The sequence below is a fragment of the Dasypus novemcinctus genome, chromosome 7 (genome assembly GCF_030445035.2).
Source record: "Dasypus novemcinctus isolate mDasNov1 chromosome 7, mDasNov1.1.hap2, whole genome shotgun sequence".
Taxonomy (NCBI): Eukaryota; Metazoa; Chordata; class Mammalia; order Cingulata; family Dasypodidae; genus Dasypus; species Dasypus novemcinctus.
In genome coordinates this window covers 43,543,285-43,563,987 of record NC_080679.1, presented here as the reverse complement: position 1 = coordinate 43,563,987, position 20,703 = coordinate 43,543,285, and the positions used below count along the sequence as shown (strand labels likewise).

General features: G+C 36.7%; 1 protein-coding gene across 12 annotated transcripts in view; it reads right to left on the bottom strand.

Annotated features, from left to right (window-relative positions):
* Nucleotides 1-20,703, bottom strand: part of ALS2 (alsin Rho guanine nucleotide exchange factor ALS2) — an 88,530-nt gene that overhangs the window by 3,161 nt on the left and 64,666 nt on the right. For 7 of the 12 annotated variants that reach the window (XM_004458880.5, XM_071216186.1, XM_004458881.5 and 4 more), the window contains 12 exons: nt 19,932-20,043; nt 19,659-19,736; nt 13,255-13,388; nt 12,235-12,402; nt 6,528-6,645; nt 5,604-5,761; nt 3,247-3,369; nt 2,564-2,740; nt 1,697-1,742; nt 1,409-1,470; nt 421-570; nt 87-183 (listed from right to left, as the gene is read on the bottom strand). In XM_004458880.5, the coding sequence (XP_004458937.1) occupies nt 87-183; nt 421-570; nt 1,409-1,470; nt 1,697-1,742; nt 2,564-2,740; nt 3,247-3,369; nt 5,604-5,761; nt 6,528-6,645; nt 12,235-12,402; nt 13,255-13,388; nt 19,659-19,736; nt 19,932-20,043 (1,423 nt within the window). Of the gene's footprint in view, nt 1-86; nt 184-420; nt 571-1,408; nt 1,471-1,696; nt 1,743-2,563; nt 2,741-3,246; nt 3,370-5,603; nt 5,762-6,527; nt 6,646-7,067; nt 10,136-12,234; nt 12,403-13,254; nt 13,389-19,658; nt 19,737-19,931; nt 20,044-20,703 lie in introns of those variants that run through there. The other 5 variants (XM_004458882.5, XM_071216189.1, XM_071216188.1 and 2 more) reach the window with 3 other exon arrangements.

The window sequence follows — 20,703 nt, the reverse complement described above, 5'->3', positions numbered from 1 at the left end:
AAGAAAGTGGCTAGTGACAGATTTATAATATGGCAAATGAAGGCCAGATTTTAAGATAAAAATTACTGAATATTATCTATACTCACCTTCAAGGTGGTAAACATTATACCCTGTTCTCCATGCTGAAGATATGGGTCCATTAGATCCTCAATGAGGTGTACCTCAGAGCCTAGATTCCTAATCCTGCCCCGAAGAGGAAAAGATAAGGATTTATTTCCACTTACATATCCATCTCCCTTTTCAATCTATCTGACAGGTTGTGGGAGGGTGGGGAGAAAAAGAACACACATATCAATAAACGTTAACACCATAGTTGAATGGGTTAATAGAAATGGACATTTTCTAGTAGGGAGCAGATGCCTACCATTAGCTCATTTGTTAAAAGTAGTCACTAATATTAAAGTCAGAAAGATTGGTCACCTGGCCCGTAGCACCACATATAAGAAAACAGGAAACAAGTCATCCATGGACCACAGGAAGTCTTCCTGGAGTGCTGCCAGGACACTCTGAGAGATCTCCTCAAAAGTCTGTTGGATGACCTTAAGTTTGTCTGATGGGGTAAATGTTGTGCTGATATAAGAGAAAGACAAAAAGACAGCTTATATTCTTAATAGATCCATTTGATATTTTTTAAATTTTATTTCATTTTTATTACAGAAACTGGGAACTTAACAAAACAATCATGCACATGTGTAGAACTCCCATGCAATACCCCTTCACCATTATACCACACTGTGGTAGAATATTTGTTATAGATTATGAGATAATATCATCAGATTATTACCACCAACCATGGCCCATAGCATACTTTTGGCACACTTTTCCCATATACCCCATTATCAACATAGTACATCTTTGGCATTGATGCAAGAATATTACAGTATTGCTGTTAATCATGGTGATATTTATTTTTTTACAATATTCTCACCTGGAATTTAGGTGCCTTAATTTGGACACATCAGACCTAATGGGCTGTTGGAAGAGATAACCTTCGAATTCCTACGGTTTTTTAAGAAAAGAAGCCTCCAACTGACTATGGTTTACATGGAATAATTCACAAAGTCATATTTCGTCTCTTCTTACCCATGTGGAATCTTATTTTTCTAATATACATTCTACTCCGAGTGAGAAGTTAGGTTAATTTCCATTTGGCTGAAGATATAATTATATAAATAAATTTCTGGATAATTTATTTATCTGGGTAATTTATCTCCATCACCTTTGTAGTGCAAAGGTCTTATAAGTGAAGAGATAACCCAAAAGTCTAAAAGAGCCTTTCTGATCTCGAGGTTGAGTTTGATACCAACAGTCAAGAAAGGAACCCTTAGAGTTTTGGTAAAGTTAAGATCTCAGTAACAACTTAACAGACTGTTACTTTATGTTAATTTTTCAGCAAGTCAGAGATTACCTGATCTGCTGTAGGCATTCTACTGCCGAGGCAAAACAAGCATCTTTCGTGGTTGGCAAAATCTGCAAAACGAAAATTGATGAAAGGCAAAGAGAAAAGTGTCTTTTGCAATAACAACTAAAAAAAGGATACTGATGGCAGGGTCCAGGTGTTCAGTAAATAAATGATGCTAACACATGCTTGAATAATGTTCTATCAAAATGAAATGAAAGATTTCAAAAAAAAAAAAAAAGATTTCTTCCTACTAAAGAAAAACATATTTGCTGAGAGAACAAAAATCTACTATACCTTTTTACTCTCTCCAAGGACTGACAAGGTCACTGGCCAAAATTTCCTACGATGGAATCCATAAATTGTTAATACAAAGTTGTTACTTATGGTAGATAAAAGTTCCATAAAAACAGTTGATGGTTGTATTGGCTCCCCTATCACCATTAAAAATAACTGTTCCACAGGTTGGTTATGTTTTTTTGTTTTTTGCTTACTTTGTTTAAATTTTAAAATTATTCTAGAAATGATTGAAGAGTTTCTATCATATTTCTAAATAATTTGTTATTGTATACTTTGAAAACCCTACATATTAGAGATAGTCCCAATTATTGGCCAAAACTTACGTTCACTGAGCTTAATCTCATTTTAATTATTAAGTTATTCCACTGGGAAAAAAATTACCTTTTTTTAGGTTCTTCACTTTTATTTAGATTTTTTTTTTTTTTTTCAGGTTTATTCTCTCTTTTTGTTAGAACAGGTATATAATTGTTGGGGAGGAAACATAATCACTTAGTACTCCCCTGGAATATAAAGAAACAATGCCCTACAACTAAAAGAATACCTCTAAAACTTTTACATTAAATATAAAATATATATTTCACTTTAAAGAATTATAAAATATCAGGCAGGATAACTAATATTTGATTTATATATGAAAAAAATAAGATTAAAAAACATTCAAAAGAATAAGCAGGTTTTATACTCATCTGCAAAAATCTCAGAAATAAAGATTATTAAATATCACTATCTTGCTTAATAAGACAGAGAAGTACACAAACTTTAGGCCTCATGTATGTAATTAGATATCAAAGTGCCCAAATTCCTGATGTTGTTTGCATATTAAATTAAAACCATTTGATTCTACCACATAACTACTGCACTTACCTCTGTACCCCAAGAAAGCCCAGAAGAGCAATATCTGGCTGCTTATTTAGTCGCAGAACACATTCCCAGTAAATGTCTTCCTCACGATCATTATCCAAGGCATAAAGCATAAACAGTGGAGGGTAGAGTCGAGGTAGTAGCACAGGAAGCAGTAATCCAGAACTTGTTACCACATAACTACAAAGATTGGAATGGGAAGAGAGAAGCATCAATGTTAAAGTTGAATACAGAATCAGAGATAGAGCTTCATTTTCTAAAAGTCAAAAGCAAAGATGGGAAATTTGAGCAAAGGAATCTCTGTAGGGTTACTCTACTCTTCACATATGGAATTGACATGAGGAGCTCACTATGGCCCAGATTTTTGTCTCAAAGCACTTATGAATTCATCAACTCAAAATCTAACTGAAAAATCTACTTCATTTCCATTTTGAAGCTGCTTTCTCTGTATTATGCTAGGCCTACATGATGTTTACATGTGCCCTGTCATTTGTGGTTGCACTTTCCTAGGGTATGGTCAATAGAATTAAAGGGCTTAAAGGAAACTCAGGGATCATCTAATCTAACCACATCATTTTAGAAATGAGGACACTGAGACAGAGGAAAAAATCTTTTCCCTAGGACTGTCTGGATAAGGTCATCTGATCCCCCAACTTTCTTCACTGTCTCCACCCAGCTGTATTTACCCTGGCTCTGGAGATTCAGATCTTGAATCTGACTTCCCAGTGCAAAATGATTTCCTTTCAGTCGGCAGAGGAGCAGAAAGAGGAATTGTGCTGCCTTCTTCAGGAAGCTCGGGAAATAGGAACCTAAAGAATAATTAAAAATGTAATTATTCGATTACACCTCTAGAATGATTAAAGAGAATTCAAAAAAACATATTTCCATTATTAATTGATTTAAGGGCCTACGAAATCAAACTTTATATCAACTAAGCCTTTTAGTTCTCTGAGATTCTTAACTCAAGTTTCTTATAGGATAAATATAAGAGTATAGCTAATGAACAATACCACTAAAAAAATCTTCATGTGCTGTGGCTTTTTTCCTGTCTAGTTACTAAGGAATAGAGAATTTTAATCTATATGATGAATGGTTTTATTAATGGCAAATTTCATCTGGGGTCAATCTGTATGAACTCCTCAAGCAGAGAGCATTATTCTCTTTAAAGATATATCATTACTTAAATGTCCAACAATAAGAAAAAATGGTGAAGTAAATTATAAAAAACCCAATTAATGTAAAATTTTAAAAGTTAATTGAAATTCAAATTGCTGAAAATTATTCTTCAAATGATTAAGCTGCTAAATTGTGGAAAAATTTTTCCCAGCTTTGAGTTTTGCCCTAGATTTTATCTCTGACCTTTATGTACAAGTTAATTACTAATAATCGTCTTCTCTATTTTTTCAGACTTAAATCTTGACCTGTTAAGGGCAGTTTATAATAGTCTCTATTTTTGTAGACTTATACCTTGCTCCAGACTCTGCCTCTAATTTTATAGTTGGTAATATTAAAAAAGAGGTCAGGAAACTTATCTTGATTATACACATCTACCTAATGTCAGAGCATAAGCATTCCCAGTTCAGTGATTTTTTAGTACCTCACTCTGCCCCCTCAAAATCTCAAGCATTTCTAAAAGCACTTATCAGTTTATTTTGTTTGTTTGGTTTTTGTTTGTTTTTTTCAGGAAGTACTGGGGATTGAACCCCAAACCTTGTACATGGAAAGCAGGCACTCAAATCACTGAGTTACACCTGCTCTCCATTTATCAGTTTTGATGCTAATAACAGAAGAAAGTTTCCTGGAACAAATTCATAAACTTTTGTATAATCATCTCTATATATTTATTTGTTGGCTTAAACCCAATAAAAGTTCTTAAGCTCACGACTCAGAAGCTCCAAATTTGCTTTGCCACCTGGAACTGCCTTCCCAAATTTGCTTTCTCATCTCCTTCAGTCTCTGCTCAAATACTGCCTTTATTAGTCAGGCTTTCCTAATCTTCTGTTTTAAAAAGTGGTGTCCTTGGGAAGCAGCTGTGGCTCAATCAGTTGGGCTCCCATTTACCATGTGGGAAGCCCTAGGTTCACATCCTGGGGTCTCCTTGTGAAGGCAGGCTCGCCCGCACACCGTGGAGAGCCACCGGCCCACAAGTGCCGTGGAGAGCCAACTCAGCAAGGTGACGCAACAAAAAGGGAGACAAGTAAAAACACAGAAGAGAGTGCAGTGAATGGACACAGAGAGCAAAAACAACAAGCAAGCCATGGTGGGGGGGGGATAAATAAAAATAATAAAAGTACAGACACACAGAAGCAAGCATAGCAAATGGACACAGAGAGCAGACAGCAAGCAAGCAGCAAGAAGGGGGAAATTTAAAAAAAAGCGGTGTTCTACCTCCAAACCCTTTCTTTTCTTTATTTTTCTTGGTAGCATTTTCCACCATCTGACATAATTATGTATTTCATTTGTTTACTATCTGTCTCCCCCACTAGAATGTAAGCTCCAAGACGCTCTTTCTCTCTGCTTAGTTCACTGCTCTATCCCTAGAGGGTTGCAAAAGTGGCTAACACACAGAAGGCACTCAGTAAATATTTGTTGACTAAACGAATGAATAGGATGTTGACACATACTCATGGACAGAACTTTATATTGGACCTCATCTATTCAGTAGTTAGGTTTTTTCCCCCCTAGAGAGCAAATCCAAAAAAGATGATCACTATATTTCATACCAAAATTAGAATAATAAAGAAAAAACACATGAATTTTAGGCCTTTTGTTATACTTAATGAGGAAGGAGGATATAAAGGAAATAAGCAACAATGGCTATGGTTCAGCTTTTTTATGGGTACAGGATAAACAAAGTAAAAACACATTTTTCATTATATATAAGGACCTTTGGCATAATACCATTTTCATGATATATAATTTCTGTGATAAAGGGGAAAATACAGGATTCTTCACATGAATCTCTAGATTCAGGGTGAAAACACCCACAAGCATAGAAGCTAGTGCCATGTAGCTTGCAGACTTCAATTAAAAGATCTCGTACCTCACCAGCTGGAAAATTCGTTTAAGATAGGACTTAATCTCCTTGACAGCCTCCTGCAGTAACCTGCGGTTGGCTCCCACGCCCACGTACGTCATTCTGTACACGGCCACCAGTGTCTCCACCAGCCTCCCCAGGGGGTGCAGAGGGGTGTCGCAGGCCTGCCCAGGAAGAGAAGCAACGAAGTCCGTCAATACCACCACCAGCAGGAACAATAAAGTAACGGATAATAATGTGCCAAATGATAAACAATTTTCAAAGTGTTCTCAGGTGTGTTAAAATGTCTGTCAGGAGTCAATTTCCAGACTGGGAAAATTCAAATATTAAACCTACTCAAATTATATGGAGCAGGAATTCCTAATCTTCTTAGTCAAAGAATCCTTTTAGCATTTTGGGAAAAAGCCTCAGTATTGACATGGAAACCATTAAAGGAAAGGTTCTAATATACTTTAAACATTGTAAAAAATGAAATATCACCTTGAGAAAACTAAATATTGACAGTATCTTATGTTCTCAACAGTCACTCTTCAGCTGCCCTGATTTCTCATAACACCCCTCCCTGCACCACAGTATCAGTGCAAGTCATACTTTAACAATAGCTGATCTTACAGGGTTGGAGAAGGAAGCTCAGAGACCATGACCTGGGTCTAGGGCATCTGTAGTTTCTAAATGTTACAAACAAAAAGCCAATTTCTAACTTCAGGTCTCAGAAACTCCTTGATCACTTTATAAAACTTGAAAATTCTGTCATAATGGGACATTCTTCACATAGAAATGTGCTCTCAGCAGGGAGAGAATTAACAAAAGTAATACTTAGAAAGCAAAAACATGATCAGAGTAACAATAAACTAGGCATGAATATGAACAATATACTGTGGTAGTTACATCAATTAATTAAGGGCTAATGTAATTTTGACTTTAGTTTACCTTTATTAAATATTTCTTGATGTTATCATATTTCTCTACAGAGAAGGCACCAATATGCTGTGGAATGAATTCCAAACTCTCCAGTGTCTGAGTCTGTGAACGACTTAATATCTCTGGACTGCAAAAAGAGAAAGGAAAGTCTATTACATTTTTCACATCAATAAATAAACAAGAACATTTTCAAAGTGCACATGAAACATAGTTACCACATGAGGATGAAGCAGAGCATCCAGAACAGTGCTCAGCCCAAAAGAGTTCAAAAATTGCAACTGATCTGCTATTAGGTACCTGATTTTTTATTTATGTTACATTCATTCAAAACAGCACTTAACATTACTTAGCACAAATACTGTTAGATTAATGAAGTTTTTGCTCCATTCTAAACCATGGTGTTGGGAAATACTGTAAGTTTAGGTTAAAGAGAAAACTGGTGGGAAGGAGATATGGCTCAAGCAAGGTCCTGGGTTCGGTTCCCAATGCTTCCTAAAAAGAAGACAAGAGAAGTAGATGTGGCTCAAGCGATTGGGATTCCACCTACCACATGCGAGGTCCTGGACTGGATCTGAGTGCCTCCTGGAGAAGGTGAACTGACACAAGATGACTTAACAGAAGAGACACAAAGAGGAAAGGCAATGAGAGACACGACAAACCAGGGAGCTGAGGTGGTTCAGGGATTGAGTACCTCTCTTTCACATGGGAGGTCCCAAGTTTGATTCCTGGTGCTTCCTAAAGAGAAGATGAGCAGACAAAGAGAGCACACAGCTAATGGACACAGAGATTAGAGAGCAACCGCAAATACTGGGAGTGGGTGGGGGGGGTGGGGGGACTGGTGGGGTGAGGGGGGAGGGGATGAATAAATAAAATAAATCTTTAAAAAAAGAGAGAGAGAAAACTAGTGATAGACCTGTTAATGACAAGGAAAAACTGAACAAAAGAGGGAGGTGGGTGCTAAAGAAACAGGAAAATAAATCAAACAGCACAGGAAGAAATGAAAATGAGTTCAAAAAGCAAGCAAAGAAATGAGGACACTCAACAGGTGGCAAAGTAAGCACTTCTCAGGTAAACAGAAGCCTTGAATGACGCGGATAAGACAAAACACATAAAACACATACTAATAATCAACAGAATTTTTGGTAAGGCACTACATAATTATGTGCAACCAGAAGTTAGAAACAATTCATGTTCATTATTACTGTATTTTTCTAGATGAAAAAAATAAGTTCTATGTGGTAGCAAAATTTTTTTAATATGAAAGTTCATTCACTCTTATGCCTTAGAAACAGCCAACAACAATTAACACAGGTGAACTGGAGAGCTAAAGTCTCATTGTCAACACTGAGGGCCTATATCACTGAAGGCTGTCCATATACATTACACAGGGACCAGTCCATGGCTATAATCAATTCTGGGACTTTCCAATTCTATTGAAAGAAAGAGCAGAAAGTAACAATCATGAACTTCATGAATGAAACACTATAATCAATTTCTATTTATCCTGAATACAGAAAAAAATACTTCTTTCTATGTTGGTTGTCTAACAACAACAACAAAAAAGTAGAATTAAGTAAGCAAACAGGGAAACGGACTTGGCTCAGTGGTTAGGGCGTCCGTCTACCACATGGGAGGTCTGCGGTTCAAACGCCGGGCCTCCCTGACCCGTGTGGAGCTGGCCCATGCGCAGTGCTGATGTGCGCAAGGAGTGCCCTGCCACGCAGGGGTGTTCCCCACTAGGGAGCCCCACACGCAAGGAGTGCGCCTGTAAGGATCTCCCATCGCGAAAGAAAGTGCAGCCTGCCCAGGAATGGCACCACCCACACTTCCCATGCGGCTGACGACAACAGAAGCGGACAAAGAAACAAGAAGCAGCAAATAGACACAGAGAACAGACAATTAAATAAATAAATAAATCTTAAAAAAAAAAAAAGTAAGCAAACAAATTCCATGGTTTGCTTCAAATACCAATGTTCAGGATAATTAACCAGAATCTATAATCCATTCCAGGCTAAAATAACAATTGGCATTAAAGAGACACCAAAAGTTCCTGAAATATTTTTCAACCTTTAAAATTCAATTTACATATAATTGTATTATGGTTTAGTATATTAAAATTATTTGAAAACTGATAATGCATTCTAAGAATTTGATAACTTTTAGGAAACTAGAATATTTAATCAATCACAACAAGCCATTACATTCTAGATAAGCAGATGCTTACTGAATTTTCTTTCTTCAATTCCTCAGCATTAGGAAGCATCTGGTATATATGTAAATTAAAATCAGCATAAAACCAATTTTTAAAATCATGTATATACAGTTTCACACTCGAATAGAAGTGAGCTCTTTGATATTTAAAAAAGCAAAGGCATAGTTGAAACGATTGCTCAAGAAAGTTACAATTAAAAGGTTTTGTATTCAGGATTAGGAAGTCCTTAAGGTCTAGATACTAAGCAATGCTTGTACAAGTTCCAGCAAAGCTAAAGAATGAAAAAACATGAGGAAAGGTAAAGGGAGAAGAGAAAAGCAGGTGAAAAGGAAAGAGAGAGAGAAGAGAGAAAATAGAAAAGAAACAGTGAGAAACTGTTAAAAGAAACTGTTAATAGAAAGAAATAGTTAACTTTTCTTTCAGCACATTAAAATGCTGCCATTTCCTTCTGGTCTACATGGATTCTGATGAGAAATTTGCAATCATCTGAATTGTTGTTTCCCTCTAAGTAATGCGTAATTTTTCTCTGCTTTCAAGAATTTAACTTTTTAAATTGAAGTTCACCACTCATACATAAACATACATAAACAGTAAGTATATAGTTAAGTTTGTAAACTTAAAAACAAACATGTACATCATCATACAGGGCTCCCATACCCTAACCACACCACCAATACCTTGCATAGTTGTGAAACAATTATTACAAACTATGAAAGAATACCATTAAAATATTACTACTAACTACAGCCACTATCTTCCATTTGATGTATTTTCCCCCCAACCTACCCTGTATTGGTATTTTATACTTGTTATATAATATGAGAGAATGTGCTCATATTTGTTCTGTTAACCACAGTCTATAATCTAGGTATTGTATAACACAGTAATTTCGATGGTGGATGAAGACTGTGGTTAACCACATGGGAGGTCCGCGGTTCAAACCCCGGGCCTCCTTGACCTGTGTGGAGCTGGCCCATGTGCAGTGCTGATGCTTGCAAGGAGTGCCGTGCCACGCAGGGGTGTCCCCCGTGTAGGGGAGCCCCACGCGCAAGGAGTGCGCCCCGTAAGGAGAGCCGCCCAGCACGAAAGAAAGCGCAGCCTGCCCAGGAATGGCACCGCCCATGCTTCCCGTGCCGCTGACAACAGAAGCGGACAAAGAAACAAGACGCAGCAAACAGACACAGAGAACAGACAACCGGGGAGAGGGGGGAGATTAAATAAATAAATCTTAAAAAAAAAAAATAGCATATGAATGTTCTTCTTTTCCAAAGGATGACAGATAAGAATTTTTTCCTTTGAATTTGATTATGACATGTCTGGACATGGATTTCTTCGGAGTTATCTGAGCTGGGGTTTGCTCAACTTCTTGACTCTAGGGTCATGACTTCCAGGCAGTGTAAAGGCACTATAAAGAGATAGAGAGATATTGTTCACTATAGACTGTGACTTCCAGAGGGCATAATGGATGGTTTTGAGAGGGTGGCCTAGAGCTTGAATGAGATTAGGTTATGTACAGAGACTTTGGCAAGGAATAAAGCATGGACCAAAAGGGTTAGGCTGGTAGCGGACTTGGCCCAGTGGTTAGGGTGTCCGTCTACCACATGGGAGGTTCGCGGTTCAAACTCCGGGCCTCTTTGACCCATGTGGAGCTGGCCCATGCGCAGTGATGATGCACGCAAGGAGTGCTGTGCCAAGCAGGGGTGTCCCCCGCGTAGGGGAGCCCCAAGCGCAGAGTGCGCCCTGTAAGGAGAGCTGCCCATTGCGAAAGAAAGAGCAGCCTGCCCAGGAATGGTGCCGCACACATGGAAAGCTGACACAAGATGATGCAACAAAAAGAAGCACAGTTTCCCGTGCTGCTGACAACAAGAGAAGTGGACAAAGATGACTCAGCAAATAGACACAGAGAACAGACAACCGGGGTGGGAGGGGAGAGAAATAAAATAAATAAATCTTTAAAAAAAAAAAAAAGGGTTAGGCTTCCTTTCTTTGGATACTGATAATCTGTATTTTATCAAATTTGGTAAGTTTTTAACCATTATTTCTTCAAAAATTTTCAGATTGCATTCTTTCCTTCTCCTGGAACTTAAAAAACACGAATCTTAGCTCTTTTGTTATCCCACAGGTCCCCAGAGCTTTCTTCATTTTTTTCCCCCATTCTTTTTTCTATTGTTCAAACTGGATAGTCTTTAATGACCTAAATTTGCAAGTTCACTGACTCTTCTGCTGTCATCTCTTTTCTGATACTGAGTCCATACACTGAGTTTTTTATTTTGGTTATTGTATTTTTCCATTCTAAAATTTTGACTTGGTTCTTTTTTCTCCCAAAGATGTATTTTATTTATTTCTCTCCATGCCCTCATTGTTTGCACTTGCTGTGTACTGTGTCTTTAGGAGGCACCGGGAACTGAACCCAGGACCTCTGATGTGGGAGAGAGGCACCTACTCACTTAAGCCACCTCTGTTCCCTGCTTTGTTGAGTCTCTCATTATGTTTTTTCTTCTTGTGTCTCTTGTTGCATCAGTCTGTTGCATCAGCTTGCTGCACCTGTCCATTGTGTCAGCTCACTGTCTTGCTCATTTTCTTTATGAGGTACTGGGAACCTCTGCTCCCTGCTTTGTTGGGTCTCTCATTATGTTTTCTTTCTTCTTGTGTCTCTTGTTGTATCATTTTGGTGGTCAGTGTGCTAAGCCTACCTGTCACACCAGCTTGTTGACTTCTTTAGGAGGCACTGGGAACTGAACCACAGACCTTCTGTGGGGTAGGCAGGAGCTCAGTCACCTGACCCACATCTGCTTCCCTGGTTCTTCTTTATACAATCTATTTTTGTGTCTGGAAATTAAGATACTAAAAAAGAAAAAGGTCCTCTTTCTCAGAGTTTTGGCTCCTACAAGCTTCCTATTCATGGCTGTTCTAGCTGCTGCCATTGTCAGGCCTGCCAGGGAACTGCCCAGGGACTAGGGCATGAGAATGGAGAAAACAAGAAAGAACACCCAGGGTATATCCTCCACTCTACTTGATCTTTAAAAGTTCACTTTTCTACTGTTTGAGACAGAACCAGGGGGTTTTTTCTGGATTGCTGTCTGTCTACATCACAATGCTTACTTTCAGGTTTAGTAGGCTGTGTTTAGGACAGGCCATAGGATACTAGAGGGAAAAATCCCAGAAAATACATCACTGGTTCAGAGGAACCATGAATTCAGGTGTTCTACCCCAATCCACTCGCTGGTATTTATTTTTCAGAGTTCTCAAGCTGTCCATGCATTCTGCCCTGCTTTTATAGTTGAGTTCAGTAGAAGATAAAGGGAGGTGTGTTTAACGCCATCTTATCCAGAAGTAGAAGTATGTCATTAATTTTATTAAGTTACTTTTCCTTGTATTCTTTTATTTTTTTATTAGTTTTTAGATCACAGTTTTAAGTAAATGTGGGGGAGCTAGGCTATTTAAGGGTTTTAAGTTTCATCATCCTACCGGGCTTGGCCCCATACTGGGAAGGCATTCACTCACCTGTCTCTGTGTTGGCGCCGGTTGGTGGTCAGGGCCACAGCGATACTGTCCCATGCTTTCCAAACATCCCCTTTGCCTGGGCTCTCACAGCCCAGCTGGCTCCAACATTCATCAAACACTGCTTTCCACTTCTCATCTGCTGGCACTGCCAGGTTTCCTAGCTTCCTGCTAATAGAGCCATATCAACCCTTTATTAATCATTCTTTTCTATTTCTAAAGAATAGAAGCTTCTAATACACAACTGAGAAAGCTCCTATGACAAAAATTGCCTAGGTTGATGGTGGTTCCATTTTAAAAACACTGAATGAATATTTAAAGGGAGATGATTTTTAGCTAATGTTTATTAGATACCAAAGTATAAGGATTGTTAAGTACAAAGCATATCAGAATTGACTCTTCCATTTTCTACAGCCCTATAGAACTGATTTTGTAAAATTGATTATTTTTAAAACAAGGACTTTCTGTGCTTTGCACATCTCACAATGAGAATCATGAAATGTATTACATACTGGGTTCTAAAAATACTTCAAGAATAAACATTGTACAGAAAACATATCAAACTCATCAAAACAAAGAATCAGAGATGCTATCAAAATGCAGAAACGAAGTTCAAGCTGGAATCAATTAAAAAAATAGACATATGCCAAAAACTTGGAAGAAAGTAATACATTTAGACTTTTGACTTTTTTTTCCATTTATGCAGACTATATATATATATGAGCTTGATCTTTAAGACTCTCTAAAATCAAGTCTGTGTAGGGACTCCACTTAAGAATGCTCTCTTTCAATCAACTTGGACACCTACACGATTGATAGTAGAATCACTCCCACACATAGAAATTTTATTTTAAATATCTATCTATACTACAAGGCTTGATTGGATGACCAATCAAGGTTAGATCTTGTTAAAAAAAGAACTTTGAAAATTTGATTATGCACTTAAATATGAACCAACTTTGCTAAAAGCAAGACAACTCAAAATACTCAATAATTAATCAAAAAATAACTCCAGTTACTCACAAAACTCTGGGTCTGTCTTTTTCACTCTCATAGAGACTAGGTTTGAAGTAGGTTCCAGTAATTTTTATCCCAGATCCCCATTCTCCACTAAAAAAACCTTCAATGTAATCTCCATTTGGCATAGTCAGTGTTCCCTAGATAAAGTTAGAGGGAAAAAAATGTGAAATTAGAGGAAGTATATTCAATTTTAAAAGTCAAGAGAAAATAAGCACTAAATGGCTAACATTTTACTTCTTAACTTATTCTTAACCAGTTCCCCAGTTCCTCAGAAAGAGTGTGTGTATATGTATGTGCAAAACAAGAGTGCATGAAAATAACCCATGGGTCAAAGGATAAAAACCACAAGAATATTGAAAAACATTTGAGTTGAATGGAAACAAACATATAACCTATCAAAATTTATGAATGCTGCTTAGGGGGAGATTTACAGTTATAAATGTCTGTATTAGAAAACAAGTAAGCTCTCAAATCAATAATCTAAGCCTTGAACTTACAAAAATTGAAAAAGAGGAGCAAGTTAAACCTAAAGCAAGGAAAAGGAAGGAAATAACAACGACTAGATCAGAAATCAATGAGATGAGATAAACAACAGAAAAAAAAAAACAAGAGAAATAAAGGAAACCAAAGTTAGTTCTTTGAAAAGATAAAAAAAAAAAAAAATAGATTAACAATTAGCAAGACTGAACAAGGTAAAAAAAAGAGACAGGACACAAATTACCAAAATCAAAAATGAAAGGAGATTTTACAACCAACCTGACAAAAATTAAACAGATTTTAAGGGAATACCAAGAAGAAATTATGCCAACAAATTAGGTAACTTACATTAAATGTAAAAATTCCTAGAAAGATACATTAGCAAAACTGACTCAGGAAATAAGAAATCTGAATAGACTTTATAACAAGCAAAGACATTGAATTAAAAACTAAAAATTTTCTCATAGATGACTTCATTGATGAATTTTCCCAGACATTTAAAGAAGAAATAACATCAAGGTTTCACAAATTCTTTAAAAAAATAGGAGGATGGGAAGTGGATATGTGCCTACCACATGGGAGGTCCAGGGTTCAACCCAGGGCCTCCTGACCCATGCGGTGAGCTGGCCCACAAGCAGTGCTGAGGTGCACAAGGAGTGCCATGCCACACAGGGGTGTCCCCCACATAGGGAAGCCCCATGCACAAGGAGTGCACCCTGTAAGGAGAGCCACCCAGTGCAACAAATGTGCAGCCTGCCCAGGAATGGTGCAGCCCACACGGAAAGCTGATGCAACAAGATGACACAACAAAAAGAGACACAGATTCCTGGAGCTGCTGATAAGAATACAAGCAGACACAGAAGAACACACAGTGAATGGACACAGAAAGCAGACAACTGGAGCGGGGGGAAAGGGGAGAGAAATAAATCTTAAAAAAAAAAAAAAATAGGAAGAGGTAATACTTTCTGTGGTGATTTAAGGACATATATACTCCCAGAAAAGCATGCTGTTAAATTAAAATTGAATCCATTCTTATGGGTGTCATCCCATTGTAAGGACCTTTTGATGTGGTTACTTCAGTTAAGATATGACCCACCTCAAGCAGAATGGGTCTTAATCCTAATACTGGAGTCCTTTATGAGAGAACGATATTCAGATAGAGAAAGCCTCAGAAGCAAGAAGATGAAATCAATGAAACCCAGAAGAGAAGGGAGAGACCAGCAAATACTGCCATGTGACAGAGGAGCCTAGGAACATGAGCAACTAGTCTCCAGGAAGAATGCATCATTCTGATGATACCATGATTTGAACATTTCCTGGCCTCAAAACCATGAGCAAATAAATTCCCATTGTTTAAGACAACCCATTTCATGGAATTTGGTTTGAGCAGCCTGGGAAAATAAATTACCTTCCAACTCATTCAACGGAGCCAGTATTATCCTGATAACAAAGACAAAGGCATCACAAGAAAAGAAAACAGTAAAATAATATACCTCATGAATACAGATGCAAAAATCCTCAACATAATAAATCCAGCAACATATACAAAGGATTACAAAAATCCTCAACATAATGAATCCAGCAACATATACAAAGGATTACATACCATGACCAAGTGTGATACAGCCCAAGAAAGCAAGGTTGGTTTGATGCCAGAAATCAAACAATATATCATAGTAATGGAATAAAGGACAAAAAGCACATGACAATATCAATAAATGCAGGAGAAAAAAAAAACACTTTAAGAAAATATAAAATACATTCATTTCATGAGCAAGATTTTCCACAAAGTAGGAATAGAAAGGAACTTCCTAAATCTTATAAATCTATGAAAAAACATTTAGCTACATCACACTTACTGGTAAAGGCACTGAATGCTTTCCCCATAAAAACAGGGCAAGGATGTCCACACAAACCACTTCTATTCAACATTCTACTGGAGAGTCTAGCCAGTGCAACCAGGCAAGAAAAAGAATAAAAATCTTTCAGATAGTGAAGGGGAAAAAAACACAAAATCATTTCAATGAATGCAGAACAGGCATTCGACAAAATTCAGCTCCCCTTCTTGATAAAAACACTTAGAACACTAAGAATAGAAGTAAACTTCCTCAACATTATAAAGGGACTATACAAAAAAAATACAAAGGTAAAACTTACTTAATGGTGAAAGACTGAAAGCTTTCACTTTAATATCAGGTACAAGATAAGAATGTCCATTGTCACCACTGTTATTCAACCTTGCCCTAGAAGTTCTTGCCAGGGCAATGTGGCAAGAAAAAGAAATAACAGGCACCCAAACCAGAAAAGGAAGAAGTAAAACTTTCCTTATTTGCAGGTGACATGAAAATCCTGAAGAATCCACAGAAAGCTCCTAGAGCTAACGTAAGAATTAGCAAAGTGGCAGGGACAAAATCAACACCTCAGAATTAGCAGTGTTTGTATAAACAAGCAATGAACAATGAGAAAAAATCAAGAAAAAAAGTCTGTTTACAATAGCAGTTAAAAGAATCAAATATCTAAGAATAAATCTAACTAAGGATGTGAAGGACTTGTACTTCAGGAAACTACAAAACACTGCTAAAAGAAATCAAAGAAGACTGAAATAAATGGAAGGATATTCCGAGTTCATGAATTGGAAGACTAAATATTGTCAATTCTATCCAAAATGGTTTACAGATTCAATATAATCCCAATAAAAATTCTAACAACTTTCTTTGCAGAAATGGAAGAGCCACACCATCCTGAAAAAGCCATCTTGGAAAAGAGGAATGAAGCTGTAGGACTCAACAGTATCAAAGCAACATGGTACTGGCACAAGGACAGCCATATAGATCATTGTAATCAAATTGAGACCTCAGAATGTATCCCTCATGTTTATAGCCAACTAATTCTTATTTATTCATTTATTCTTCTTTTCTATTTTCTGCCAACTAATTCTTGACAAGGGGGCAAAGACTATTCAATTGGGAAAGAAAAGTCTCTTCAACAAATGATGCTAGGAAAACTGGATCTTCATTTGCAAAAGAATGAAGGAAGACTCCTACCTTATATAAAAATCAACCCAAAAAGGATCAAAGACTTACATATAAGAGCCAGAACTATCAAATTCCTAAAAGAAAACGTAGGAAGGCATCTTCAGGAACTTGTGTTAGGCAATGGTTTCTTATACTTTACACCTAAAGTATAAGCAATGAAAGAAAAAGTAGATAAATGGGACCTTATCGAAATGAAAAAGTTTTGTGCCTCAAGGATTTTATCATAAAAGTAAAATGGCAACCTATACAATGGGAGAAAATATTTGGAGACCACATATCCAACAAAGTTTTAATAACCAGAATATATAAAGAACACCTACAATTTAACAACAACAAAAAGGCAATTTAAAAATGGGTATAAGACTCGAATAGACATCTTTTCAAAGAAGATATTCAAATGGCCAAAAAGCATATGAAAAAATGCTCAAAAGCATTAGCCATCAAGGAAATGCAAATCAAAATCACAATCAGATACCATTTCACACCCACTAGAAAGGCTACTATTAAAATACAAAAATACAAGTATTGGAGTGGATTAGGAGAAACAGGGACTCTCATTCATTGCTCCATGGCATTGTAAAATGGTACAGCCGCTGTGGAAGACAGTTTGGCAGTTCCTCAGAAAGTTAAGTATAGAATTACATATTAACTGGTAAGCCCACTTACTTCTAGGTATAGTCCCAAAAGAACTGAAAACAAGGACTCAAACAGGTATTTGCACACCTATATTCATAAAAGCATTGTTCACAATAGCCAAAAGACAGAAGCAACTCAAGTTGAATGGATAAACAAAACATGGTATATATATATACATACAATAGAATATTATTCAGCTGTAAAAAGGAATGAGGTTAAAATACATGCAACAACATGGTGAACCTTGAAGAAAATCATATTGTATGAAATAAGCCAGGTACAAAAGGACATATACTGTATAATCTCATTGATAGGAAATAATTAGAAAAAGCAAATTCACTGAGTCAGAAACTAGAATATAGGATACTAAGGGCTGGGGTGTGCATAGGGAAGGGGGCATCAATGCTTAAACTGTACAGGGTTCTGATTGGAGTGATGGAAAATTCTGGTTACGGATGGTGGTGACAGTAGCACAACACTGTGAATGCACTGAATTATATATCTGATGTGATTAAAAGAGGAAATTTAAGGTTGCATACATGTTAGTTACTACAATAAAAATTTTAAAAACAAAACAAAACATAGGACTGTACAATACAAACAGGGAACCCTAACATAAACCATTGACCATAGTTTAGAGTAATTATAATAGTATTCTTTCATCACCTGTGACAAATGTACCACACTAATAATGGTGTAAATAATAGGGGGCATATATGCCCCCTATTTCTGCATATTTTTCTGTAAACTTACAACTTTCATTAAAAAAAAAGACATGATTAAAAAATCAATTAAAAAATGTAAACACAAGGCAAAGACTGCAAGAAAATATTTGCAAATCTAACTGTTAAAGGATTTGTATCCAGAATAGATAAAGAACTCTTAGTTATAAAGAACTTTTAATCGGGCAAATGATTTGAATAGACATTTCACCAAAAAACATGTCAATTGCTAAAAAGTACCTGAAAAGGCACACTACATCATCAGTCATTAGGGAAATGCTAATTAAAACCACAATGAGATATCACATCATACCCACTAGAATGGTTGTAATAAAAAAGACAGAAAATAACAAGTATTTACAACAATATGAAGAACCTAGAATCATTGTACATTGCTGATGAGAATGTAAAATGGCACAGCCATTTTGGAAAACAGTTTGGCAGTTTCTTAATATGCTAAGAATCAATTTACCATAAAATCCACAGAGTCCACACCTAAGTATATTACCCAAGAAAAATGAAAACTTATGTCCACAAAAATATTGTATTCAAATTCTTACAGCAGCATTATTTTTAATAGGGTAAAGCTGGAAATAACCTAGTGTCCATCAACTGGTAAATGGATAAACAAAATGTGGTTTTGGAATACTATTAAGCAATAAAAAGGAATTAAAGTATTATATGACAGGACTAGGCCCCACCCCTAGCCCACAACCTGAGTAACAGCCATGACTTGCAGAAGTTGTAAGTTTATTATTAACCTGCCCCACTGTGGAAGTGCTACCAGCCATATACTCAGAAGGAGCCACAACCCCTTATAGAGAAAGCTTCCCCCATCAAGAACCTACATGTCCAGATACAGTTCATTTCTTCACAAGAATAGACAAAGAAGCCACACGACACCACCAACCCCTCCTGCATCCCTAGAACTCACTACTCCCTAGCCCACCGCCCCCTAGCCATCCCTTTAGTCCCTCGGGTCTTACCCAAGCCCCAACCCACTCCCACTGACTAAACATGTTCCCACCTAAAGATGTACTGTATAAATTCATGACTGCCTCTGCCAGAGGTGGGCTGAAGTTTCTATCTTCAGACCCCTTCCAGTTGGGTTTTCTCAATAAATCCTTGCCTGCAATCGCTGGTCTCCATCTCCCAATTGTCTCACTCCAACATCTAATATTATATGTGCTACTCTGTGGAAAAAATCTCAAGAATATTATGCTAAGTTTAAGTTTATGAAAGGTTCAGAGAAGACAAATCAATAGAGTGATAAAGTTCATGAGTTATTGCCTGGGACTGAAGATGAAAATGGAGAGTGACTAGAAATGGGCAGGAAGGATCTTTTTTGGGTGATGGAAATGTTCTAAAATTGAATTGTGGTGATGGTTACACAATGTTGTATATCTACTAAAAGTCACTGAAATGTACACTTTAAACTGGTGAATATTATGATATGTAAATTAGCTTTTTTAAAAAGTCAAGATAAAATTAGTAAAAGACTGTGTTAGAGAGGAAAAGAAGCAAGTTAGTTTCCAACCTTTCCACTGAGAGTCCAGTCATCTGAAAATTCTCCCTCATAGATAGTGTCATCTTCAGAAAGTAAAACTCCATTTCCCTATGTGAAGAAACAAACCAAAAATGACAACACATACATTCAGAGTGACTTAGAGTACATGCAGCCATATCCCCAAGGCCGTAAGTAATCTCAAAAGACAAGAAAAGTAGTACTAAAAAGTAGAACATTAATAAAATAAATAAAAAAGGACATAGGAGAAAGTCAATAGTAATTATATGCAAATATTCCACTCACCATCATTTTATTAAGGTTAAAGTTGCCTTCATAGTATAACCCAAACTGGGTAACCACCACACCATTCCCTTGACATACATCATCTTGCCACATTCCCATATACTTTTCACCTCTGCTTGGGCAAGAAAAAAAGATATAGGAACTCTGTATTTTCTGCATAATATTTCTGTAAACCTACAACTGCTCTAATTAAAAAAAAAGGAAGAAAAAAATCAAGGATAAGCAGGGAAGAAAACAATTATCACATAGATCTGTAATTGCTGATCATTCCCAGGTTGGTTTCTCTTCCTGTCTTCTAATAAAATTAATTAATTCTGTCTTTTCAAACATGGGACAATGTTTTAGCAAAGGGCATTTTACTCAGAGTAATGTTCTCAGGAATTTAATATTATAGTCTACCTGACAGAGATCCATATACACCTGGTGTATTTCTTTGATAATTTTAAAATTAACTGAAAAGAAAGAAAGAATGCTAAGGATTCAACTCTAAATAATTTCATTCAAAATGTAATAGGTAGAATCAAATCTATGCACAATTTTGTCTTACCCAAAAGTTTACTAACTTAAAAAAAGGAAAGAAATGAAGTTTATCATAGGACAATCCTCATGGTTCACCTACTCAAACTCAGAGAAATCTTACTTGTCTGCATTAAAAAGGCAAAATAAGTACAAACTGCTGGTTAAACAATCATGGAATGTAGAATAAAAGCAAAATTTTAAAATCTCACATTATGGAAGCAGTGATAATAACACACAAAAGAAGTGGTGGGAG